Here is a 24,741-nt window from a genome sequence, read left to right as displayed (position 1 = left end):
TTTGCCTCCCCTCCCTGCCCCCATCTCTCCACCTCCTGTTTTTCCCAGCTCAGCCCAGAAACCAGCATCCCCTAGCTCCCACAAAGAAGTACACAGCTGTCTTGGTTGGCACCAGTGTTTATTTCAGGAAGCAGGTCTGGAAGACCTGGGTCTGTCCAGTGGAGTCCTGGAGCCTCCAGCTTCTCACTTGGCCTTCGGGTTACGGAACTTGCGTCCAGCAAAGATTGCCTTGTCCCCAAGAGCCTCCTCGATCCTAGAATGCAGGCAAGGTTAGGGCTGCTGAACTTCCAACCTAACAGCCTCCAGCACCCCAATGCCCAGGCCCACTGTTCCCGCTGTACCTCATGAGTTGGTTGTATTTGGCCAGACGCTCCGAGCGGCAGGGGGCGCCAGTCTTGATCTGATGAGGGAAGAAGGATTTGGAGGGTTAGGTGAGGCTGGAAAGGAGGGGGTTGGACCTGGCCCCAAGGGAGCATTAACCTCAAGGGCAGGAGGCCAGGGACCCCAAGAAAACTTGGTGAGACACTCAGTAGAGAGAAGCTGCAAGTACCTGTCCTGTGCAGAGCCCCACCACAAGGTCAGCAATGAATGTGTCCTCAGTCTCCCCAGAGCGGTGGCTCACCATCACCCCCCAGCCATTAGACTGAGCCAGTTTGCACCTGAGTGGAGAGGACATTTGATGTGGCCTTCTAGAACCTCCTCAGTGGGAAAGCAGGGGTTGGGTGGGGCCTCTCCCTTCTGTTTTGGGTAGCAAGCACTCTGCAGGGAGGGCAGTGACTAAGTTCTTTGGGAAGTAGGAGAGGAAAAGACTTATCTTGATTTCGGGCTCTTGAGATGCTGGTGAGAACAGCGGAATCTGAGAGAGGAATGGTGTGGGCTGGGGGTGGGGGGTCATGACAGGGCCACAGGGGCAAAGCTCTTGGAGTCAGGCCAAGGATTAGTCAAAGCCTTGAGATCAAGGTGTGGGTAAGTCAGGTGCCAGGGGAAAGGTAAGCTTGGAGTTGGTGGGTAAGACTGTAGCTGGAGTGGGCAGAGCTGGGGCAGAGGCAGGCTATGGTGAGCCTCAGGGTCAGGAGGCACTCACGCCTGGATCGATTCGGTCACCGAGCCGATCTGGTTGACCTTCAGCAGCAGACAGTTGCAGGCCTTCTTCTCAACGGCCTGGGCAATCCTCTTGGGGTTGGTGACTGTCAAGTCATCCCCCACAATCTGGATGTTCACCCCCGAGAGGAAGGAGGTCCAAGTGGCCCAGTCATCCTGGTCGAAGGGGTCTTCGATGGAGACCACTGGTGGGGTTTGGAGCAGAGACAGAGCAGAGACAGGGCTAGAGGTCAGAAGGAGCCTCATGGAGGGGTGACAGGGCAGAAGAGCTTAAATGGGGATTTCAATGGGGCTAAGGATTGGAAGGATCCAAGTCGATGGCAAAGCAGGTCACTGAAATCAGTATATTAGGCAGCTGCACGGGATTCGGGCAGGAACACTGGGACACCCGAACGCCTCACCAGGATAGTTCTTGATAAAGCTCTTATACAGCTCTCCGAGCTTCTCCCCAGTGATGTGCCGTGCGGGATCATCAGGCGACTTGAAGTCAAGATCGTACTTCCCATTGCGATAGAACTCAGATGCTGCCACATCCATGCCGATCACCACCTTGTCTGGGTAACCAGCCGCCTGGATGGCCGTCTTCAGCAGCTCCAGGGCTGGGGGAGGACCAAGAAAGGACCTGAGACTCCAGTGCCCCTTGTCTGCAGCCTCCCCTGCCCATGTGGAGATCCAGGGGGTCTGCCCCCCAGGGTGCTCAGCACTGACCCTCATTGTTCTCCAGGATGTTGGGTGCGAAGCCACCTTCATCACCCACATTGGTGGCATCCTTCCCATACTTGGCCTTGATGACCCCCTTGAGGTGGTGGTAGACCTCGGCGCCAATGCGCATGGCTTCCTTGAAGGAGCTGGCTCCCACAGGCAGAATCATGAACTCCTGCATGGCCAGCTTGTTTCCAGCATGGGAGCCCCCGTTGATCACATTGAAGGCCTGAGATGGGGAGAGGGTGTCTGGACCTGGGCCGGGGCATGAGGGCTCAAGAAGGGACAGGGGCGGGGGGTGTTGGGGTGGAAACCTGGCTTCCCTACTTACTAGCTCAGTGGTCTAGGATGAGTAGTTCTGCTCAAGAGCCTCTTTCCTCATTTCTTTCTTTCTTTCTTTTTTTTTTTTTTGAGACGGAGTCTCACTTTGTCACCAGGCTGGAGTGCAATGGCGCAACCTCCGCCTCCCGGGTTCAAGTGATTCTCCTGCCTTAGCCTCCCTAGTAGCTGGGACTATAGGTGGGTGCCACCATGCCTGGCTAATTTTTGTATTTTTAGTAGAGACGGGGTTTCACCATGTTGGTCAGGCTGGTCTCGAACTCCTGACCTTGTGATCTGCCCGCCTTGGCCTCCCGAAGTGCTGGGATTACAGGCGTGAGCCACTGTGCCCAGCCTCTCTTTCCTCATTTCTGTAAAATGGGGATAGCACCTACTTCCCTGTAGGATCTTTTGCTGAAAATTAGAGAAATTGAATGTAAAGTTCTTAGCATGTGCCTAGTATATAATAGCTAACACTTTTATATAGCACTTACTACATGCCACGCACTAAGTACTTTACATGTATTAGCCCATTTCATTCTCAAAACACCTCTATTCATTGGTATCGTTATTACCCCCCCCCCCATTTTACAGATGGGGAAACCGAGACAGAGCAGTTAAAGAACTTGCCTAAAATCATACAACTAATAACAGGCAGAGCCAGGATTCAAACCCAGCAATCTATCTCTAGAGACCATGCTCTTATGCAATCCTCCTAGTAAGTAACAAGAAATGGTAACATTATTATTGAGATTAAATTCAAAGAGTTTCCATTCATCAAGAAGGCACTGGTTTAAGAAGGACTCAAGAAGATACAAAGAAATGCCAAGATCTTTGCCTCAAAGAAACTCTCAATATGATTTGGGTGTAGGGTGTGGTGTTGGAACGAGGCTGGAGTTATCGAGCCTAGGATTGGAATGGGAAGGAACTGGGTTATATGGCAGGGAAGGAAGCCCATAGAGCCTTCAGGGAAGGTTTGGATTGTGGAAAAGAGGGAGGGGTGGGACCACAGCAGGAGAGATTCAATTTCAGGAAACTGCTTCTTAGGAGCTGGTCTGAAAGGTGGATTTTCCAGGGGGGCAACCCTGGCTGGGCGGGGTTGGCTCTGTCCAGGCGAGATCTGGGAAGGGCGGGTAGCTGCACTCACTGGCACTGGGAGTATGAGGTCAGGGTTCCCAGCGAGATCTGCGATGTGGCGGTACAGGGGGACCCCCTTCTCAGCTGCTCCCGCCTTACACACGGCCAAGGACACGCCCAGGATGGCATTGGCCCCAAACTTGGCTGGAAGGAGGCAAGCGGGAAGAAAGGATGAGAGCTTCTGCAGGGTTTGGGGTGGCTACTCCAGGAAGACGCCAGAGCTCCAAACCACTGAGCATGAAGAATTGGTTAACAGATCTCTCCCCAACAGCCTGAGTAGCCCTGGGAACCCCCACCCCGGGGGAATGTGTCAGCTGCATGTCTGTGTCCACAGCCCGGCCCAGGCCTGGCAGAAGGCAGGCATAGGAAATGCCTGTGGAATGAACACAAATCCATCCAGCTGCGGTGTGACCCAAAATGGGGGACCCAGAAATAACCCATCAGGCCTCACCCCATGGCCTCTCGCCATCTCTCCCACACCTCATCCCTTCCCCACCGCTAGCCCTTCACTCACACTTATTCTCGGTCCCATCTAGCTCAATCATAAATTTGTCAACTTTTTCTTGATCCACAACGCTTAGTTTCTGGAAGGGTGAGTTTGAGAAGGGAGAGCAGAGGTCAGATTTCTCAGAAGTCAGGGCACATGCAGGGGAAGGATAAGGGAAAATGTTACGGGAGAAGCCTGTCCGGGCTGAGGGAGCAGGGGCATGGGGAGGAGGCTGCAGGGAGCGGGCTTCCCCACTTGCCTTTTGCAGCAGAGCAGGGCCCAGAGTATTGTTGATGTTCTCCACAGCCTTCAGGACTCCTAGACAGGCCAGAGGATGAGTTTTGGATCTCAATCAACTGGGCCTCTTTCTGTGGACCCCGGCTCCTCAAGAGCCTTGGGGGTTCCAGTCCTCTACCCATTGGGCACCCATGTCCTAAAGCCACCCACACAGGCTCCTTCTGCACTGGTGTCTCCTCACCTTTCCCCAGGTAGCGGCCTTTGTCTCCGTCTCTTAGTTCCAGAGCCTCATAGATACCCGTGGAAGCCCCACTGGGCACAGCTGCTCGGAATCGGCCTGGGACAGGAGGAATTGGAAGATCACAGGGATGGCTGGGCGCGGTGGCCCATGCCTGTAATCCCAGCACTTTGAGAGGCCTAGGCAGGTGGATCACTTGAGATCAGGAGTTCAAGACCAGCCTGGCTAACATGGTGAAACCGTCTCTGCTAAAAATACAAAAATTAGCTGAGGCCGGGTGCGGTGGCTCACGCCTGTAATCCCAGCACTTTGGGAGGCCAAGGCGGGCGGATCACGAGATCAGGAGATCGAGACAATCCTGGCTAACACCGTGAAACCCCATCTCTGCTAAAAATACAAAAAATTAGCTGTAGTCCCAGCTACTCGGGAGGCTGAGGCAGGAGAATGGCGTGAACCCGGGAGGCGGAGCTTGCAGTGAGCCTAGATCGCGCCACTGCACTCCAGCCTGGGCGACAGAGTGAGACTCCATCTCAAAAAAAAAAAAAAAAAAAAATTAGCTGGGCGTGATGGCACAGGCCTGTAATCCCAGCTACTTGGGAGGCTGAGGCACAAGAATCACTTAAACCCGGGAGGCAGAGGTTGCAGTGAGCTGAGATTGCACCACTGCACTCCAGCCCGGGCCACAGAGCGAGACTCCATCTCAAAACAAAACAAAACAAAAAAAGGACCTCACAGGGAGTCTCTCTACCTCTCAAAGGGCTGAGGTGTCCTCTCTGAGCTCAGGGACAGGAGGCAGTGCAGAGAGAGACTCCTGCTTCTCCTAGCTTCCAGCTCTGGTTCCACGTTAGAAGAAGGGGGCTTGGGAAGAAGTCTGGGAAAGGGAACCCGAGAGAAAGGAGAGGATATGGCACAGAACTGGGGGGCAAAGGCCAAAGGGTTGGGGTCTTCGGAGGCGAGCCTATCCAATGGGCCTTGTGTTACCCTTGGCCGTGTGCAGGTCCACCTCCACCGTGGGGTTGCCCCTGGAGTCCAAGATTTCCCGGGCAAAGATTTTCTGCATGGCCATGGCTGCAGGACAGGAGGTGTGAGTGAGTGTAGACAGTTGATCTCTTAAGGAACCAGAAATCCCTTGCCCTTTAAGATTCTTCCCCACTCCAAGAAGGCAGGTGCTGGAGCTAAAAATACCCTACAAAAAGGTCACAGACCAAAGAGGCAGGCGCAGCCCCCTCCCCCACTCAGAACAGCTCTTATTCCACCCTCCCATCCTAAGAATCCAGGGGCCTCTTATCTATAGCTCCTGGGATGCCACCGCTCACCAAGCCCCCACCTCCCCCAAGCCTCCACTTAGGCCTTCTCCTTCCACCCCTCTGGTCAAGCAGTCTGTTCTCCATGGCTGGTGGCCTTCAAATCCTTTCTGGTTCTCATTTTCCTGCTCCGAAATCTTCTTGGGCCCCCAATTCCCTATCAGGTTCCAGCTCTAGCTGCCCTTTTCTATCCATCCCTGCTGCTCTCCTCACAGCCTCCTTTCCCCAGATCCTTCGGTGTTCCCAGAGTTTGTCCCATCTGCTTGCTCCAGCCGCCCCTTCCCCCAGCTTTTTCAAGCATCTCCAGTCCCAGGAGGAAAAAAAGCAGAAATGTCCCCCACTTCCTCCAAGCCAATACCATGCGCACCCTTTACTACCTCCACCCCCAGGGCTGGAAGATTCACCCGACCTGGGATGTCTTCGCTGGAGGTTTGGAGGGAGCTCCGAGTCTAGGTGGCAGCTGGGACAGTGTCAGCTCACCCCCTCTCAGGCTGCGCATTTATCCCTGAGCCACTCGGTCCCCAGCCAGCCCCGCCTCTCTTTCTCTCCATCCTCCCCCCTTCACACTGGGCTGGCAGCCAAGTGCCCACTACAGCCTAAAGCAGAAGCCTCTGGCCCTGGGCACCTGCCCCCTTACCAAAGGTCAACTACTATCCCCCACTTTCTGTCTCCCAATAACAGTCCCTGTTCTAATTCCACCCTTTGGGAGGAGCAGGGGAGGGGCTTCAGATGAGGGGTCTCCCCCCACCCCAGGATTACATTCCCCTTTTGCAAACGTCAAGAGGAATGAGTGACCTTTAGGAAAGGCCAGGGGTAACCTGAGCCCTGCAAGGCTGGGGAGGGGGCCTGGAAGAGGGGCTGCAGGATTGACGTCCACACATGCTCAGATCGCTGGGCGGGCCTCTGTCCTCAGTGGGGGAAGGGACGGGACCCCCCAGCCCAGAAGGCGAGAGGGTCTCACCTCTTAGGGTCCTCATAACGGCCATTCTCGGCGCCGCCCCATCCTACCCTCTCCAGGCCAGCCAGCGCCGGGATGAGTTAGGGGACAGGAGACGAATTTAGACAGGCCCTTTCGGCTGGCAAGGCGCCCGACTGATAACGCTGGGACAGCACTTGTCGCCCGGCGTGGGGACTGTCGGTCAGAGCCCCTTTCCCCATCGACTGTGGGCGCTCAGCGCACGGCCCCAGCCCATCAATGAATGGGGTTGAATCACCAGTGAACAAAAATGAATGGACCGAGGACGGGTGGCCTTTTGTGAGCTTCTGCACGCCTGGGGCTCTTCCGGCGCCCCACTTGTAGCACTGCGGGGAGGTAGGTCTCTGCCCTCGGTAGAGATCTCCACTTTGCCGGCTCTGGGGCCAGTGCGGGGTCTGCCCCGAGCTCCTCTGCAGCCATATCAGCCGACCGGCGGGGGTCACACGGCGCCTCGGCCCAACTCGGAGGCCCTTCCCGTCGGCGCCGGGGCAGCCTGCGCCCGGTGACTCACCCCCGCCGCCCTCTCCCCACCCCTGCTCCCCGCCCCGCCGGCCCGCGCGGCCTCCCAGCCCCCACCCCAGGCCACCTGCCCCGCCACCCGTCCAGTCTCCCCTCTCGCCCCGCCCCCTCATCTCAGGCCGCTCCTCCCGGGATTTTTCCACCCTGGGGTAGGGGTGCGGTGGGCCAGGGGTCAGGAGATGGCGGGCGGGGAGCGCCGCCACGTGCCCGGGTGCGGCCCCGCCCGAGCCCGCCAGTGACTCAGCCGCGCGGCTGTCGAGGAACACGGACTCGAGGGGCGTCGGGGACTGTGGGATTCGGCGTGGACGCCAGGGATGCGCGCCGCGCTCGGGAGGAGAGAGAAAACCAACCCCCTTTCCGCCCGGGCCGCGCTCGGTGACCCCTTGCCCCTAGCCCAGGCTCCGGAAGCCGCCCAGCCCTCGGCGGCGGGTCGGAGGAGGCGGTTTCACCGCGGCCGCCGCACGGCCGTCCCGCCCGTCCCGCCCTCCCCAGGTGGCTGTGAGCGCACATCTGACTGCGAAGAAACCCAAAGGGCCCGAAGTGGGACTTTCCCCTTCTTGAAAAAGTTGCCACTCTTGCAACTTGAGTATTCTTCCGCCTCGAAAAATAGCCCCGCCTGTTAAGCCCCGCGGGTGTCCGCGCTCAGTGACCTCTGCAGACACAGGCCAAGGGGCACGGCCGGTGATCCAGACATTGCCTGCCCGGGGCGGGCGGGGCTGGGATGTGGGGTGAGGCCCTGGGCTAGAGCCGATCCAGAGAAGGGACAATCCTCTAGACTGAGAATGGGCCCTGGTGAACCCAACCTGCACGACCCGAGAAGACGCTGGGGACAGAAGTGGCCCCGGTGGGTGCCTTCAGCTATGAGAGCGACTAGAGGATTTGGCCAAACTCTTCTTTGCTTTCTTATTACTTGAATAAGTAAAATCAAGGGTGGTGAGGCGGCAGCGCGCACGGCTTCGCCCCCGCCCCTTCCGCCAGGCGGGAGACACGTCCCCAGCCCGCCTTCCTTTCCCGCAGGGTCCACATGGGTCGGGCCGGGCGCGCTCCCGTGCAGCCGGCTCCGGCCCCGACCGCCCCATGCCCTCCCGGCCCCGGCGCAGGCGCAGGCGCGGGCACACGCGCCGCCGCCCGCCGGTCCTTCCCTTCGGCGGAGATGGGGGAAGGAGGAGTCATCCCGTTTAACCCTGGGCTCCCCGAACTCTCCTTAATTTGCTAAATTTGCAGCTTGCTAATTCCTCCTCCTTTCCCCTTCCTTCCTTCTTCTGGCTCACTCCCTGCCCCGATACCAAAGTCTGGTTTATATTCAGTGCAAATTGGAGCAAACCCTACCCTTCACCTCTCTCCCGCCACCCCCCATCCTTCTGCATTGCTTTCCATCGACCTCTGCAAATTTTGCAATAGGGGGAGGGATTTTTAAAATTGCATTTGCAAAGTTCGGTGTCTGGGCTGGCGAGTGGGGGAGGGAGGGAATGGGGAGTAGGCCCCGCCCCTACCGTCCTTTGCAAATAAAAATCTAGCGGGGCGGGGGGGGGAGGAGCAGGAAGTGGCGGTGCGAGGGCTGCTGCACAGCGAGCAGAGCCGCGGTCCGGACGGCAGCGCGTGCCCCGAGCTCTCCGCCTCCCCCCGCCCGCCAGCCGAGGCAGCTCGAGCCCAGTCCGCGGCCCCAGCAGCAGCGCCGAGAGCAGCCCCAGTAGCAGCGCCATGGCCGGGTGGAACGCCTACATCGACAACCTCATGGCGGACGGGACCTGTCAGGACGCGGCCATCGTGGGCTACAAGGACTCGCCCTCCGTCTGGGCCGCCGTCCCCGGGAAAACCTTCGTCAACATCACGGTACTGCGAGGCCTGCGCGGTCCGGGGCACTGCTCCGGTTTGGACCCTGAGGGAGGGACTTGGGTGGGGGCGGGCGCGGTCTAGGGCGCGCAGCGAGAGGCCCTGACTGGGTGCTTGCCCTGGAAGCGGCGCGAATGGCGGCTGCACGTGAGTGGGTCCCTCGGTTGCCCGTAGGTCCTATGCCCCAGGCGGCGGCGCCCATCCCGCCCGCTACCCCGCTTTCCGCGACGGGGCGTTACATCCGGGGCACAGGGCGGGGAGGGGCGCGGCGCCCGGTGCGGCGGCCCACTTCCGCCTCTCCCAGGGCGGGGCGGGGACGCGCCTCAGTTTTTACTGGGGATTGGGATTGAGAGGGGACCCGGGGATCCTTGGACCCCCAGCTCCCCGTCCGGCTGCCAGCCCGCGTCCCTCTACCATTGTTTCTCCTGGTGCGGAAGGGAGCCCCAGGCGCGTGGTCTTGGTCCCTTGCCCACCCTCTGTGGGCTCCTGGCCCCTCCTAACTCCGTTAGAGAGGGCGAGGCCACCACACGCCCCCCCAGCTCAGCACGTTGGATTCAACATTCCTGCGAGGCCAATCCCGGAAGTCCCCTCGCCCTCCCTTCCCGCCATCCGGCGGGGCCTGGAGCAGGGGAACTTTGTGAGAAGTTCTGAGACAGCATAAGCGAAAGTATATTGGTTTACTACCGCTGCTCCCACCACCATCTCCCTGTCCACACTGCCCGGAAGTGGGGAGGGGGAGCGGAAGTTCAAAAGGGGGGGAAGGGGGTTTCCGGGCGGGAGGGGACCGGATGTGGGGGCTTGGGGTGAAAGGGGGAGGGGGGAAAGGTTCCCGGGGTACCTAGACCCGAGAGCTGGCCTGCCGGGTCTGGCCCCTGTCCACCTTCAAAAGTTTTCCAACTTTCCCGGAAAGCCCCCAGGGGTCTGCTTCCTCATCTCAGGGCAGAGATACCTGGAGCTAAACTCTAGGTTACTTGGAGACCCAGGCGTCCGGGCCCTAACAGCTCCTGCAGAACCTTTGACCAAATAAGGGCAAAGTTGCTTCTCTTGCCTCGCCCGCCCCCCTCCCTTCCCCTCTCCGCTTCTGCTTTTCCTGAAGGAGAGTTCTGAGCATCCAAAGGCTCCTCACTTACCTCACTGACTCCCTTTATTTCCTGGGTTTACTTTCCCCATTAACACTGACATCTAAATCTCCAGAGGAGTGTGCCATCCCTTCCTCCCTGGTTCCATATTCTAAGTTTCAGAATCATGATCTTTTTCTGCACTAACGTCCCACAGTCCTCAGAGTTTCTCACAGTTCATTGATGTGTACTGAGTATATAATTTATACTTAGCCCCCACGGCGGGGTGGTTCTCAGAAGTGGAAGACAGGTGGGTCTTTGGAGAACACGGTGGGAATCTTGGTGCACTGACTAACTTGATGGGCGCTTGGTTCCTCTTCCAGCCAGCTGAGGTGGGTGTCCTGGTTGGCAAAGACCGGTCAAGTTTTTACGTGAATGGGCTGACACTTGGGGGCCAGAAATGTTCGGTGATCCGGGACTCACTGCTGCAGGATGGGGAATTTAGCATGGATCTTCGTACCAAGAGCACCGGTGGGGCCCCCACCTTCAATGTCACTGTCACCAAGACTGACAAGAGTGAGTTCCTGAGTCTTACCCTTCCTTTAGCTCCAAGATCTCTAATGTACCGCCTTCTGGTAATCTTGAGGGTACTTTTTTGTGTGATTCCCCAACATGAAGGGAGTCAGACCAGTATTGTGTTCCTTGTCTGCTGGATGCTGGAACACGGGATAGTCCCTCCATTCTGTCTCAGTTCCTCATCTTGTAATTCGAAGTTGCTGAACTGCATTACCTCTTAAATTACTTACTGTCTTGAGCTCGGATTAGAAACTGTTTTCTAGGAGTACAGGTAGATTGTTGGGGTCCTGAATCATCATTGAGTTCATCGTTTGAGTTCTTTTGTTAGAACCTGGAGGTGGCATGCACATCCACAGCCCTTTCTAGCCTGAACACATGAATCAACAGTCTATGAGCCTTTGACCCCTAAGTTTTTAGTCTGTTCCTCTCCAGCATTTAAGCTTGATTTTCCTCTTTTGAAAAGCCTTATTGTTTCAGGGTGACTGACAGCCTGCCTGTGTGTGGTGGGGGGGGGGGCGGGTTGGGAGAGATGAGGTTGGGTTACAGCCCCCAGGGCTGGACAGCTGCTGAACAGCTGGCAGGGGGTGGAATTGTGACACCTGGGTCCTAGCCTCCTTTCTCTTTCCTCCTCCTCCAGCGCTAGTCCTGCTGATGGGCAAAGAAGGTGTCCACGGTGGTTTGATCAACAAGAAATGTTATGAAATGGCCTCCCACCTTCGGCGTTCCCAGTACTGACCTCGTCTGTCCCTTCCCCTTCACCGCTCCCCACAGCTTTGCACCCCTTTCCTCCCCATACACACATAAACCATTTTATTTTTTGGGCCATTACCCCATACCCCTTATTGCTGCCAAAACCACATGGGCTGGGGGCCAGGGCTGGATGGACCGACACCTCCCCCTACCCATACCCCTCCTGTGTGTGGTTGGAAAACTTTTGTTTTTTGGGGGTTTTTTTTTCTGAATAAAAAAGATTCTACTAACAAGGTGCTGTGTGATTTGAGCTTGGGTGTCAGAATGGGGGATAGGCACTGTGACTTGCCTCCTTTATCATGGCTTGGGAGCAGGGAGGTTGAGGTACTACAAGGTGCAGGAATTTGAGCTTCTGGCCAGGTGGCCCTGCCCCTCCACAGTGGCATTTCCAGGCCTAAGTCCTCAGTGTGCTGGTCAAATTGGTGGATAATGGAATAGAGCCATCTGGACCAGAGAATGGGTGCAGGCCTGCAGGCAAGGCAGGGCTAGTTGAGTCATCCTTGTGGGTGGGGCTCCCCCTTCTGAGTCATAGCAAATGCCTGCTGGGGCTGTCCCCATGACTATAGGTTAGTGTCTCTCAGCATTCCCTTGCTCCTTATGGCTAAAGGGGTGATTCCACCAAAGGGTTAAGTTCACCTGTGTGAGAATGATCTTACCCTTCCTTAGTCCACAAAAAAACAATTTTATTAGCCCAAGAAGTGAAGACCCAGTCCCTCTGCTTGCCCCAGCCCCACCCCAAAGCCCCTCAAAAGGATAGGTGTGGGTAAGGGAGAAGCTTGGGATGGAATGTCCCCTATCCCTCAGAAGACTGGAGGGAAGACGACGGTCTGTGCAAATAGGTCACCAGAAGTGTATGTGTGGGGGGTTATTAGACCAGGATAACAGGGGAAGAGGGAGGGGATGGTGGGGGATCTGTTGAAGGCCCAGGAAAAACAAGGGGAGCTGGGGCTAAGGAACCAAAGGAGGTGGGAAGAGTGGGGCTAGAACCCAAAAGTGGGGTCCTTTCTGAGGCAGGGTGGTCCCTTGGCTCCCCTTCTTCATCACCCTCCTCTTGCCCCTGAGTTTCTTCCTCTTGGTCTTCATCCCCAGGACCCCGATGAACAGGCTGCTTGCAAATGGGGCAGGTCTTCCGGGTCTGAGTGAGCCAGGGGTCCACGCAGCGGCTGTGGTAGGCTGCAGAGAGGAACAAGGTGAAGCACCTGGTGGCTGCTGGTGGCAGAGGGGCATGGGCAGGCAGTGAGGGCCTCACCATGAGCACAGGGGAGTACCCGCAGCTTGTCCCCATCCTCATATTCATCCAGGCAAATGGCACAGACATCATACTGGTCTCCTGGGACAGAAAGAAAATAATCTAGTCCTTCACTGAGCCACAATGACCCAGGGCTAAGGCTTTTAAAGCCTTGCAAAAATTTTCCCTCACCTACAAAGCCAGTGGAAGAGATAAGACAGGTAGGCAGGATAAGGTCAGGGCAGAACATGGAAGAATTTAGGGCTAGAAGGGACAAGCAAAGAGAAGCAGAGGTAAGAAGGGAAGTGGGTTTTTGGGGAGGTGTGAGGGTGGAGATAGGGAGTGGAAGGAACGGAAATGGGCAGGGCTTCTGCCACAGCCTTATACGGGCACTGGAGGCCCCAGGGCCTAAAGCCCCAGCCCCTTGGTACCGGTTTCTTCCTTCTCTAACTGAATCCTCCCCATTCCTCCCATTTTTCTGCCGTCTCCACATCCCCTATAAGCAAAGTCTGTCCCTCTATTGTTTCCCACAATTATTTCACTTAATCATCTTTGCTTTCCATCTCCTCTCCCGTCTTCGTTGTATTTATGCGTAAAAACATAAGAAAAGACAACATCTCAAGCTGAAACCTTCCTACTGCCATCTTTATTTTTATTATTATTTTTTTGAGAAAGGGACTCCCTCTGTCGCCCAGGCTGGAGCACAGTGGTGCAATCTCAGCCCCCGACAACCTCCGCCTTCCTGGTTCAAGTGATTCTCCTGTCTTAGTCTCCCAATTAGCTGGGACTACAAGTGCACACCACCATGCCCAGCTAATTTTATTTTTTTATAGAGATGGGGTCTCACCACATTGCCCAGGCTGGCCTGAACTCCCGGGGTCAAGGGATCCACTTGCCTCAGCCTCCTAAAGTGCTGGGACTTTTCTGTTTCATCATGTCACCCAGGCTGGTCTCAAACTCCTGGGCTCAAGCGACCTGCCCACCTTGGCCTCCCAAAGTACTGGGATTAGAGGCACTTGGGATTACGTGAGCCACTGTGCCCGGCCACTGCCATCTTTGTATACCCTATCTTCTGGGCTCAAAGTCCTTCAGAACCAGGTAAACTGTGGGAAAAGCCCTCTTCTCCCCTAACCCCCTCACCCTTCTGATAGTCATGTGTAGGAATCTGTTTCAGTTGCTCTTTGGTAAGTCGATTCCGCTGGAGCCGTTTCCGGTGCTGGATACAACGAGCTATCTGGGGGAAGCGGGGGTGGATGGACAAGGCTTAGGAACAAAACTAGACAATCTAGGACAAGCCACTCCCATCTCCCAACTCCAGATCCAGTCTGGCCTCACAGGCCTCAGTGCTTCCCATCATGTTCCCTCAGCTACTCACCATTACTGCTCCCATGGCCAAAACCAGCAGTCCCACAATCCCTGTGAAAGGGATGAGGTAATAGCCCAAGGGGAAGGTATTGTCTGGAACCAGAAGCACCCGAGCCCTGGGAAAAGGATGACCAGTCTCAACAGGACGAGAAAGGCAAAGGGAGAAAAAAAGAGGGACAAAGTAACTGGCTCTGGACAAAGCCCATGGGGGGGACAGGAATGGGAAGAAAGTCAAAGAGGCAGGGAAGGAAGGACAGGAGGCTGAATGGTTCGGGTAATGAGGAGGCCTGGGCTCCAGGTTGGCATGGAACTGCTTGCTGAAGGAAGAATGGGAAGGAGGTACATGTCCTACCCCTTCTCGTAGACAAAGAGGGCACGCAGGTACTCGGAGCTTCTCTCCCCAATAAATACAGACGGGATCCAGATCTGCTGCTGGATTTCCTCTGGAGGGATCAAGGTGTTACTCTGGGGACTCACAACCTTCTACTCAAATCCTCTGGGAACCCTGGCATCTTGCACTTTGGCCCCACCCCACCTAAAGGATTGGCTTCTTTTCCTGAGGCCTTCAGCCTTCCCACCATCTCTGGGTCCTACTGAAAGCCCAGCTGTATAGATTCCCCCAGCCTTACCACTATTCCACACCATGTTCAGAAGTTCATTGGAATTCACATTGTGTACTACAGCGGCACCATATCCAGCCTTCTGGGCATTTAGGACCTAGGGAGACAAGGCAGAGGACAAGGAGCCATCATGGGCCTTACCTGTCTTCATTCCTGGTGCCTTTTTTTTACCCTCAGCTGCCCAGCTCCCCTTCCTCATTCAGCAACCTTGAGGTCAAAGTTGCAGTCGAATCTTCGAAGCAGCGCAATAAAGACTGACCCATTGACCGGGGCTGGGGGTGGTGGGGCAATGGGGCTGCAGGCATTGTCTGGGTGAGCCTCCACAAGGAACCCCTGAAGGATGGAAGCAAACAACAGTGAGATTTCTCCTTTCTGGGTTCTGCTCTCTACAGGGGCCACCAAACACACCAGCCCACATGCTGCACATCCTCTATCCTCACTTCCTCCTCCTTCCTGGGGTCTGAGCATCCCACCATCACAACCTTCTCTTAGCCTCTTGAAAAGGCAATGACATAAAACATCCCTTCACCAAACTCTCCCATCATCCCTCTCGCTGTCCCAGATGGGCTAATCTGTACCCTATACTGCAAGCTAATGCAATTATTTTTGCCTTCTAATATTCCGATTGTAATTCAATTCTCAAACCACCCATGTCACTTTCTCTCAAGTTCTGTTTCACAGTCCCCTCTCCAGCACATACTCATACAGACACACTCCCCTCCCTTCAATTTTCTTTTTGTTTTTCTTTTTTTTGAGATGGAGTCTCGTTTTGTCACCCAGGCTGGAGTGCAGTGGCGCGATCTCGGCTCACTGCAACCTCCACCTTCCGGTTTCAAGTGATTCTCCTGCCTCAGCCTCCCAAGTAGTTGGGACTACATGCGTGCACCATCACGCCCAGCTAATTTTTGCAATTTTAGTAGAGATAGGGTTTCTCCATGTTGGCCAGGCTGGTCTTGAACTGGGATTACAGATGTGAGCCACCGCGCCCGGCCTCTTCAATTTTCTAATTACCCATCTCACAAACAACTCGACTGCTACTAAGGCCCAACTGAGTTCTTGCTATGTGGCAGTCTTTGGGATGAAGTACTACCAAAATTGCGTAGCTACTTTGATCTTCACAATAACCCTAGGAAAACTTCTAATATCCCATTTTACAGTAAAACAAACTAAGGCTCAGAGAGATTAACTTGCCCAAAGTCATATAAGCAATAACTAGCACCTGAGACCTTCGTGATAAGGACCGTTGATCCTGCCTTCTGTCTTCGTCCACTTTCAGTCTCCCTGATAACCTCGGAGTTCCAGGGGTGGACACTCTGTCTTCTCCCTCTAGATTCTGGGTTCTACACTAGACGTGCTCAGTTCCTAACTTCATTTTCCTACCTCCAGTTTCACCCAGGACAAACCTCCCCAACCCCAGCCTAGGATGGAGGATCTTGCGAAATACTAAAAAAAGAAAAAAGACAGAAAAGGAAGGAAGGAACGAAGGAAGGAAGGGAGGGAAGGAGGAAAAGAAAAGAAAGAAAATCACCTGGAGGCCCTCCTGGCTCAAGGTAGCCCCAAACAGAGCTGGAAGGTCTGCAAAGTCCATGCTGGCATTGTGGTCCGAGGTCTGCGGAGTAAAAAGGCGATGTTCCCCTTCAGCCTGCAACCCTTCCTTTCAGCGCCCTTTCCCCATCCGTCCCTCAGACTCACCGCTCGAATGAGCCCCCGGGTCGGGGCCGCTCCCCACAGCACAGCGGCCACAACCACAGGAAGCGGGAAGGCTGCAGGGTGCATGGCAGCGGGAGGAAAGAGGCTGAGGAGGCCGCGCGTCCTGGTACAAAGGGGCAGAAGCGGAGTTCTGCGCCCTCCCTGCCCCTCCTTTAGGATCCCAGGGGTCCAACCACCCCCAGGTCCCACTTCCCAGCTACATGGGGGCGCCGGGGAAGGAACCCCGACTCAAAGAATGAGATATCCAACCCGTTTAGTGGAGCTGGGTGGGAGGCACTAAATGTATCCTTTTCTGGTACGGGGATAAAACGGGGAAAGGGGACGGAGCCTAACACAGGTGACAGAAAAACTTCGGGAAGGGTGGCGGAGCTCAAGGAGGTGGGACTTCCTGCTAGGTGGGCCGTGTTCCCAGCCTCTGGAAAAGGGCTTCCGGTAGAGAAAATCAGGCCGCTTTCAGCATTGGATGCTTGAGATGAAGGACTTCCGGTCCTAAAAGGCCGGTTAAAAAAAGGTTAGCGATGGAGGGACTGCCTGTGGAGATGGAAGGGGCACTGGTGGCCCAGAAGACGACCTAATAAAAGTGCCCGGAAACCCGGAGCCTCCTAGTTTACAAACCTCTCCTCCCTTTGGCCTCCGCCGCTCCTTCAAATCTCGCGAGAGTGCTCACCACCTCTCCCGTCCCCTCACAGCTGAATATTTGCTGTGTCTATCGCGAGAGCGCTCCAACTTGGCGAGCCGTACTCACTCGATCTCGCGAGACCTTCAAACAAACTCTTCTCTATTTTCCCGCGATTCTAATTCGGTGAAAACAGCGCCTTTCCTCTGGTTTCCAAATCAGTTACGCCCCTTCTCGCACACTTCCATCAAGCTCCTCCTTCAGCTCCGCCTTACTCCCGGCCGCCTTTGCGCTGCGCGCCTGCGCCCGCGCCGGCTTCCAGCGGGTGTCGGACCTGAGAGCTGGAGGGGCGTGCGCGCTCCCTCGCTCTGTTGCGCGCGCCCTCGCTCTGTTGCGCGCGCGGTGTCACCTTGGGCGCGAGCGGGGCCGCGCGCGCACGGGACCCGGAGCCGAGGGCCATTGAGTGGCGATGGCGGCGACGGCGAGTGCCGGGGCCGGCGGGATAGACGGGAAGCCCCGTACCTCCCCTAAGTCCGTCAAGTTCCTGTTTGGGGGCCTGGCCGGGTAAGCTCAGGCCCCAGGGATGGGAAAAGAGGAGGAAGGGAAGGGCAAAAGGAACCGGGCCCGGTTCATCTCTGGGTCTGTTGCAGTGAACTGTGCCGGCACGGGGTCAGCGCGATCTCCAGCGTATTGCGAGTTCCCCGATGGGCTGCTAGGGCCCCATTGCAGGACCCTTATGGACTGCATGCAGGGTCGTTGCACAACCCCCGCCGGGCCAGCTGAGTTTCCCAGCGCATTGCTAAGCTCGGCCGGGCGGCAGGGGGTTCCAGGCCATTAAATGGCTTCTGCAGGACTACCTGGAGTCCTAAATCTTGGATGCCCCTTCCTCCCCTCCCTGTGTCGGACTGCGTGCAGCCCCAGGTCACTGCTTGACTGTCATGAAGCTGCTTGGAGCACTTTCATTGCATGGCCCCTACTGGACAACTAGACTTTTCAGACCCGTTGCACTTGGTGTACATATAGACTCTTATACACATGCTCACCAGCATCCTGATTCTTGAATCGCATGGCAGGCCCTGACCTTTGTAACCTCTTGCTGCCAGGCTCCAGTGGGCACTGGTAGATCTGGAATGCCTGGCCCTTCACTCCACCTCTGTCTTCCCCCAGGATGGGAGCTACAGTTTTTGTCCAGCCCCTGGACCTGGTGAAGAACCGGATGCAGTTGAGCGGGGAAGGGGCCAAGACTCGAGAGTACAAAACCAGCTTCCATGCCCTCACCAGTATCCTGAAGGCAGAAGGCCTGAGGGGCATTTACACTGGGTATTGGGGCCTCAGGATGGAGGGTAGGCTGTGGGTTGGCAGCTCTAGACCTTGGCCTGATATGCTGACCCCTCTGCTCCTCAGGCTGTCGGCTGGCCTGCTGCGTCAGGCCACCTACACCACTACCCGCCTTGGCATCTATACCGTGCTGTTTGAGCGCCTGACTGGGGCTGATGGTACTCCCCCTGGCTTTCTGCTGAAGGCTGTGATTGGCATGACCGCAGGTGCCACTGGTGCCTTTGTGGGAACACCAGCCGAAGTGGCTCTTATCCGCATGACTGCTGATGGCCGGTGAGTTCCAAGTCTGAACCTAACCCCAGCCCCATTCCCTCGAATCTAGAATGAAAGGACCAGTTTTTTATCCCAGATCTGGAGTAGAGTGTTTACCTGTTCTGGCCTTCCTTTCTTTGCACCTGTGGGCAATCCTGATCTTGACCTCTTTCTGCCTTCCCACCAGGCTTCCAGCTGACCAGCGCCGTGGCTACAAAAATGTGTTTAACGCCCTGATTCGAATCACCCGGGAAGAGGGTGTCCTCACACTGTGGCGGGTGAGTGGAGGGGCTGGAGACTTGGGGGCTGTGAGGTCTGGTTTTAGGGGTTTCTGACTCTTCCCCGCTCCCCTCCCTCCAGGGCTGCATCCCTACCATGGCTCGGGCCGTCGTCGTCAATGCTGCCCAGCTCGCCTCCTACTCCCAATCCAAGCAGTTCTTACTGGACTCAGGTGAGATCCAGAGCTGGGCCCTTAGCTCCCAGCCTGGCCTGAGCCACCTCTGAGCTGACTGCCACCCCCGCCTCACCTCCCCCAGGCTACTTCTCTGACAACATCTTGTGTCACTTCTGCGCCAGCATGATCAGCGGTCTTGTCACCACTGCTGCCTCCATGCCTGTGGACATTGCCAAGACCCGGTGAGTGTGCAGCCTGGGCCTGGAGGTGGGTGGGAGGGTGCCCTTTCGGTCTCTCATGCCCCTGCATCCTCTCCTGCAGAATCCAGAACATGCGGATGATTGATGGGAAGCCGGAATACAAGAACGGGCTGGTGAGGAAGCCATTCTGGGGGCCTGGGAGGGGGTGTCGGATCCCTTGGGAAAGGTGTGAAGGCAGCTGGGTGAGGGGGATGGGGACCTAGAGTCCTAGCCCCAGCGCCCTGCCTGTCTGTGTCTAGGACGTGCTGTTCAAAGTTGTCCGCTACGAGGGCTTCTTCAGCCTGTGGAAGGGCTTCACGCCGTACTATGCCCGCCTGGGCCCCCACACCGTCCTCACCTTCATCTTCTTGGAGCAGATGAACAAGGCCTACAAGCGTCTCTTCCTCAGTGGCTGAAGCGGCCGGGGGCTCCCACTCGCCTGCTGCGCCTATAGCCACTGCGCCCTGGGGGCCTGGGCTCTGCTGCCCTGGACCCCTCTATTTATTTCCCTTCCACAGTGTGGTTTCTTCCTCTGCGGTAAAGGACTTGGTCTGTTCTACCCCCTGCTCCAGCTTGCCCTGCTCGTCCTGATCCTGTGATTTCTCTGTCCTTGGCTATTCTTGCAGGGAGCTGGAAAACTTCCTGAGGATTTCTGGCGTCCCCCTGGGTTTTAGTTTCAGGGCACACAGGACAGCAGAAGATCCCCTTTGTCAGTGGGGAAACCAAGGCAGAGCTGAGGGGACAGGGAGGAGCAGAAGCCATCAAGATGGTCAAAGGGCCTGCAGAGGGAGATGTGGCCCTTCCTCCCCCTCATTGAGGACTTAATAAATTGGATTGATGACACCAGCCCCAAATCTGGAGAGTCTGGGGGGTGGCTAGGAGAGGGGAGGAGACTGGACAAAGAAGCTGGAGAATAGGAACTGGAGTTTTTAAGAAAAATTGTTAAAGAAAAAGCAGCCACTGGTTTTTTGCAAATGCTGTATAAATCTGTCATGCCACAGCAGCTGACAGGGCCGGAAAAACTCAAATCCCAGGCCCGGTGTGTTTCCTCCAGCCACTTGCCCAAGAATGCCACAGATGCCCAGATCATCTCACATAATCCCCAGGAAAAGCCCCTCGGTCTGATGACTGCTTCTGCAGCCTAAAGAGGGAGGAAATAAAGAGACTTAGAGAGGAAGTCAGACCACTGTGGGCTGGAGGCAGTGCAGGTGGAAGGCCAGGTCTTAAGCGGGTGGGCACTGGAAGCTTGAGGAAAGGGGAATGCTGGCCAGAGACCTGATCTGGGTCCTTGGCTGGGGAGAGTGAGAACCTTGTCCATTTCTTTAGAAGATGTGTGGTTCCCAGGCCAGCCTTCAAGGAGCCTTAAAACCTCTTGGGGCACAAGAGAGTTTGGGAAGGTCAAACTGAGGAGTGCTTGCCAGGCTAGGGGACAGGCAGGCAGCAGGTGGGAGCTGTCCCTTTGGCAGAGCCTCATCAGCAGAAGAGGTGGAGCTCAGCATCCTGGCGCCCCTGCTGCTGCCTCCGTGTACACTGTCCTGCGCCTTGGTGGCTATTGTGAGATGCCTGAAGCCTAGACCTTGTCCTTAAGGAGTTCCTGGTCCAGAAGACAAGATTATACAGGAGCAGTTGGGAAACTGAGTGTAGCAATAGTGTTGCAGGGTAACGTGGAGCACCTGGCCTCGCCTGGGAGTAGTGACTTGCAGACTGAGTGGTTAGACTGGCTGGGGATGGGGCAAGGATAGCACACCTGGCTGGACTGAGGGCAAAGGCTTAGAGTAAAACACTGTTGGGGAGCAGGTGATCTATAGGCTTGTGATAGTTGGAGCACAGACTGTGAGGTATCTCCCTTGAGATGAAGCTGGACTGTCAGATGGGGTCAGTGCTTGGCACTCCCTGACTGCCAAGCTCAGGAGTTGGTCCTCCACCTGGGGAGAGATTCGGTCAGACTTTCAGGTTTGGGAGATCTTCAGAACCATCTGGAGGGGGATGGGGGTCTCCATAGTCCCATTCTCTGGGCCCCAAGCCTTGGATTGGGCTGGAGACAAGGCAGGAGAGGAAGCCACACCAGTGTGTTTAGAGAATGGCAGGATTTATGAGAAAAGAAATGGGGTTCCATTTGCCTGTGTCCCAGCCTGAGAGCAGGAAACCCAAGACTATTCAGTCACACCAAGATGGTGCATGCTGCAGGGTCCACCCCTTGCTGTCCTGCTGACCTGGGCAGTGAGGAGAGCTGCACTTCCGAGGCTGCAGGTACAAAGCAGGCACCCACCTTTGCCCCTAGTACTGCAGGCTGCTGCCAGGTAGGTCCCAGCAGTTGTCATTAAACTCCAGGAAGGCAATTTTTGAGCTGGATCTGATGCCTGGGGTGGCCTGGTGGGTGGCCAGCCCTGGAGGAGAGGAGGCACCCCAGGCAGGGGAAGTGTAGGCTGTAACTGGAGGTCTATTGGATAAGTAGTTGTGACCAGGGTAGGGCATTTGGAGCCTTGTGAATTCTCATTACAGGTGCCCCAGCCACTCTTCACCAAAAGAAACCAAGTTGTTTTGAGACAGGCTCTCACTCTGTCACCCAGGCTGGAGTACAGTGGCACCTTCGGGGCTCACTGCAGCCTCCATCTCCCAGGCTCAGGTGATCCTCCCTCCTCAGCCACCCAGGTACCTGGGACCACAGGTGCACGCCACCACACCTGGCTAATGTTTTGTATTTTTTGTAGAGATCGGGTTTTGCCATGTTGCCAAGCCTGGGTCAAACTCCTGGGTTCAAGCAACCCACCCGCCTCAGCCTTCCAGAGTGTGGAATTACAGGCATGAGCCCCTGCACCCGGCCAGAAGTTTTTTTGTTTTTTTTTTTTTTGTTTTTTTTTTGACGGAGTCTCACTCTGTTACCCAGGCTGGAGTTCAGTGGTACGATCTTGGCTCACGGCAACTTCCGCCTCCCAGGTTCAAGCGATTCTCCTGCCCCACCCTCCCGAGTAGCTGGGGTTATAGGTGTGCACCACCACGCCTGGCTAATTTTTGTATTTTTAGTAGAGACAGGGTTTCACCATGTTTGCCAGGCTGGTCTCGAACTCCCTACCTCTGGTGATCCACCCACTTCGGCCTCCCAAAGTGCTAGGATTACAGGCATGAGCCATCACTCCCAACCCTAAAATTATTTTTTATTATACAGATAATATACAATAATAGTGGAAAACTAGAAAATGCTAAACAGGGAAAAAGAAAATAAAACCACCCATATTTGTAACATCCAGACACAACGAGTGCTCACATCCTGATAAATCACTTTCCAGAGTTTCTTCTGTGCATAGATGCATGTGGGAACCATGCTGTATTCTGCCAAAATGGTTCACCGTGAGATCTGGCAGTGCCCCATGCAGCATCGGGAGCTTTGTCCTGTCCCCCCGCCAAGTCCATGTCATTACCCCTTCTGCTTTGGCTGGGACTGAAATTGTGTGCCTGTGTTGTGAAGACAGGGCTTCTGATACAGAAAAAGGAACTAAGACCCCTCCCCTATCACCCTGTGTTCCTTACCCCTCCAGCCCCCAACTAGATTCCAATAGGAGAGCCCACAGGCTCTTCTCTCAAGGTCCCCAAACCTCCCACCCTCAGAGACTGTGGCCAGAGTACCTAATGCTCACTGTGCCCAGCAGGTCCTGACCACGACCCTGACTCAGAGCTGAGGGCCTCCTCCCTGCCACTAGAGGCCCCACACGGCCATTAGGCCGTACCCACAGGAAGAGGCTGGAGCGGAAAGTGGGGAGCGAACCTCGAAGGAAGAGCAGCCAGGCCCGGGGCACCGTCACTTGCCGTCCCCTCTGCAGCTCCAGGTGTGTGGTTTGTGTGGCTGTGGTCAGAGCAGCACCTTGGCCAGAGTCCAGGGCCTGTGGTTTCACATGCCCGACCCAGCTCAGCAGCAGGATGAGGACCACAGAGGCAAAGAGCAGCCAGAGGAGACCCAAGACATAGAAGCCCAGGGGGAGGAGGCAGCAAAAGTCGGGGTGGAGAAAAGGGTCATTTCTGGAGCTCTCCAAATGCCCTTGGAGCACCCCACGGAGCTTTGGTGGCTGATCAAGTTCAGGGATGGTTTTTTTGGTGGATTCTAAGAGTGATACGGGTTTTGTGGTAGTTAAAAATGTGCTTTTTGGAGTGATCAGGCTTGTGGCAGACACCAGGATGGTCGGGCTTGTGGCGATGGTCGGGATTGGGGTGGGCTCCGGAGTGGTCAGGCTTGGGGCGGGCTCTGAGGTGAGCTGTGGGGTGGTCGGGCTGGGGGCGGGCTCTGAGGTGGGCTCTGGGGTGGTCGGGCTGGGGGCGGGCTCTGAGGTGGGCTCTGGGGTGGTCAGGCTGGGGGCGGGCTCTGAGGTGGGCTCTGGGGTGGTCGGGCTTGGAGTGGGCTCCAGGGTGGTCATGTTTGGGGCGGGCTCCGGGACGGGCTCTGAGGTGGTCGGGCTTGGGGTTGGTTCAGTAGTGGATTTTGGAGTTTTGGAGAATGTGATGGATTCCATGTGAAGTGTGAAATTTGGGGTCCATCTAGGTGGGAATGTGGTCTGCTCCTTAGTGGATTCTTGTGTTGGATGCAAGGAGGAGGGCATTTGGCTGTCTAGAGAAGCAGTGGACCATGAGTAGAATAGACCCCAGGGGGTTGTATGGGCTTTGGTGGGGAACTTGACCACAGTCCTTGTGGCACGCACCTTATCGCCCTCAGTGTCCTCTTCTGGGTAGTAATCATATAGGTCTGTGTCACCTTCATCACCAAGGGTGGGGCACCCCTTTCCTGGGTATTCGTAGACGGGAAACTTGTCTAAATTGTCACACTGCACACTGGCCACATTAGAAGTCATGGCCTTGACGTCCACACCTTGCTTCCATACATAGACATTTTCGGCATTGTCCTGCAGCCAGCGACGAAAATAGAGGATCTCACAGTTGCATAACCAGGGGTTCCCGTGGAGAAAAGCAAAAGGCAGGAGGTGGGACCCAAAAAAGCCCTTTGGTATCGTATACAGCGAGTTCTCTTGGAGGAGAAGGGTGTCGAGATTCTCCAGCCCATTCAGGAGCCCAGCGGGGAGCTCAGTCAAGTTGTTGTTAGCCAGACTGAGCTTCTCCAGCTTGGGTGTGGGCGTCAGGAGCCCTGGGGGCAGGGTCTTCAGCTCATTGCCTTTCAGGTAGAGCTCTTGGAGTTCGCCAAGACCACGCAGGGCACCAAGAGGCAGCGAGGTCAGCCGGTTGAAGGAGACGTCCAGGACGGTGAGAGCAGGCAGTGTCTGCCCTAGCAAGGGCAGGCTTTGCAGCTGATTGTGGGATAGATCCAGGGTCCCCAGCACTGGCAGCGTCCCATCGACCTGGAGCTTGGTGAGCTCGCACCTATCTAGGTTCAGCTGAGTGAGGCGAGTGTAAGGCATCAGGGTTGCCAGGGAGAAGGTGTACAGGAGGTTCTCACTCAAGTGGAGGATGGTTGTGTCTTTCGGCAGGTCTGGAGGCAGCGCTGTCAGATTCCTCTTGTCACAGTTCACTTCTAGGTGGCTGGCCACTTTGGAGACCTCACAGATGGGGTGGGGGTGTAAGGGGCTTGGCAGCAGGAGCAGCAAGAGGAGGAGAGGCATGAGGACCTGTGGGCAAGGGAGCCTTGAGTGGACCCCCCTGCAGCCCCTGAAAGCATCCCCCCAGGCCCCAGCCCCCTTCCCCCTGCAGCTTCGCTTCCAGAAACAGCATCCACACCTCCTGTCCTCCCTACTCCCATCTCCCA

At 56.1% G+C, this 24,741-nt stretch overlaps 5 protein-coding genes across 24 annotated transcripts; 2 read left to right on the top strand and 3 right to left on the bottom strand.

Annotated features, from left to right (window-relative positions):
• Positions 1 to 101: 101 nt before the first annotated feature.
• Positions 102 to 7,962, bottom strand: ENO3 (enolase 3). Of its 6 annotated transcripts, none has more exons than XM_008962538.4 (12): positions 7,823 to 7,962; positions 5,202 to 5,288; positions 4,224 to 4,319; positions 4,005 to 4,063; positions 3,773 to 3,842; positions 3,269 to 3,402; positions 1,810 to 2,032; positions 1,503 to 1,700; positions 1,085 to 1,286; positions 551 to 659; positions 342 to 400; positions 102 to 253 (listed from the first exon to the last, which is right to left on the bottom strand). In XM_008962538.4, the coding sequence occupies exons 2-12, from the start codon at positions 5,284 to 5,286 to the stop codon at positions 184 to 186; spliced, it is 1,305 nt and encodes a 434-aa protein (XP_008960786.1). In that variant the 5' UTR covers positions 5,287 to 5,288; positions 7,823 to 7,962; the 3' UTR covers positions 102 to 183. The 6 variants fall into 6 exon arrangements, with proteins under 6 accessions (XP_008960786.1, XP_024781823.1, XP_054957842.1 ...); XM_024926055.4 differs by lacking the exon at positions 7,823 to 7,962 and adding an exon at positions 7,528 to 7,654; XM_055101867.2 differs by lacking the exon at positions 7,823 to 7,962 and adding an exon at positions 7,370 to 7,424.
• Positions 7,963 to 7,964: 2 nt separating this feature from the next.
• On the top strand, positions 7,965 to 11,469 carry PFN1 (profilin 1). 2 transcript variants are annotated; one of them, XM_008962539.4, is made up of 3 exons: positions 7,965 to 8,852; positions 10,294 to 10,486; positions 11,124 to 11,469. In XM_008962539.4, the coding sequence occupies exons 1-3, from the start codon at positions 8,721 to 8,723 to the stop codon at positions 11,219 to 11,221; spliced, it is 423 nt and encodes a 140-aa protein (XP_008960787.1). In that variant the 5' UTR covers positions 7,965 to 8,720; the 3' UTR covers positions 11,222 to 11,469. The 2 variants fall into 2 exon arrangements, with proteins under 2 accessions (XP_008960787.1, XP_034797249.2); XM_034941358.3 differs by having other exon boundaries at positions 8,151 to 8,852; positions 10,294 to 11,469.
• Positions 11,470 to 11,898: 429 nt separating this feature from the next.
• RNF167 (ring finger protein 167) lies at positions 11,899 to 17,262 on the bottom strand. 13 transcript variants are annotated; one of them, XM_034941346.3, is made up of 11 exons: positions 16,905 to 17,045; positions 16,142 to 16,648; positions 15,978 to 16,058; positions 14,657 to 14,782; positions 14,459 to 14,546; positions 14,182 to 14,272; positions 13,840 to 13,945; positions 13,605 to 13,698; positions 12,657 to 12,728; positions 12,486 to 12,566; positions 11,899 to 12,409 (listed from the first exon to the last, which is right to left on the bottom strand). In XM_034941346.3, the coding sequence occupies exons 2-11, from the start codon at positions 16,223 to 16,225 to the stop codon at positions 12,105 to 12,107; spliced, it is 1,128 nt and encodes a 375-aa protein (XP_034797237.1). In that variant the 5' UTR covers positions 16,226 to 16,648; positions 16,905 to 17,045; the 3' UTR covers positions 11,899 to 12,104. The 13 variants fall into 13 exon arrangements, with proteins under 13 accessions (XP_034797237.1, XP_034797240.1, XP_034797243.1 ...); XM_034941349.2 differs by having other exon boundaries at positions 16,142 to 16,262; XM_034941352.2 differs by having other exon boundaries at positions 16,142 to 16,212.
• On the top strand, positions 17,167 to 19,844 carry SLC25A11 (solute carrier family 25 member 11). 2 transcript variants are annotated; one of them, XM_003810181.5, is made up of 8 exons: positions 17,167 to 17,339; positions 17,943 to 18,095; positions 18,180 to 18,386; positions 18,553 to 18,643; positions 18,726 to 18,816; positions 18,902 to 19,001; positions 19,081 to 19,132; positions 19,259 to 19,844. In XM_003810181.5, exons 1-8 carry the CDS (start codon positions 17,245 to 17,247, stop codon positions 19,412 to 19,414), a joined length of 945 nt encoding a protein of 314 aa, XP_003810229.1. In that variant the 5' UTR covers positions 17,167 to 17,244; the 3' UTR covers positions 19,415 to 19,844. The 2 variants fall into 2 exon arrangements, with proteins under 2 accessions (XP_003810229.1, XP_063454973.1); XM_063598903.1 differs by lacking the exon at positions 17,943 to 18,095.
• GP1BA (glycoprotein Ib platelet subunit alpha) lies at positions 19,494 to 24,656 on the bottom strand. Its single transcript, XM_055101866.2, has one exon. The coding sequence runs from the start codon at positions 24,596 to 24,598 to the stop codon at positions 22,601 to 22,603; it is 1,998 nt and encodes a 665-aa protein (XP_054957841.1). The 5' UTR covers positions 24,599 to 24,656; the 3' UTR covers positions 19,494 to 22,600.
• Between the last annotated feature and the right edge of the window lie 85 nt (positions 24,657 to 24,741).

The sequence above is a fragment of the Pan paniscus genome, chromosome 19 (genome assembly GCF_029289425.2).
Source record: "Pan paniscus chromosome 19, NHGRI_mPanPan1-v2.0_pri, whole genome shotgun sequence".
NCBI classification, from domain to species: domain Eukaryota; kingdom Metazoa; phylum Chordata; class Mammalia; order Primates; family Hominidae; genus Pan; species Pan paniscus.
The sequence above is the reverse complement of the archived record's forward strand: the minus strand, read 5'-3'. Positions and strand labels throughout refer to the sequence as shown.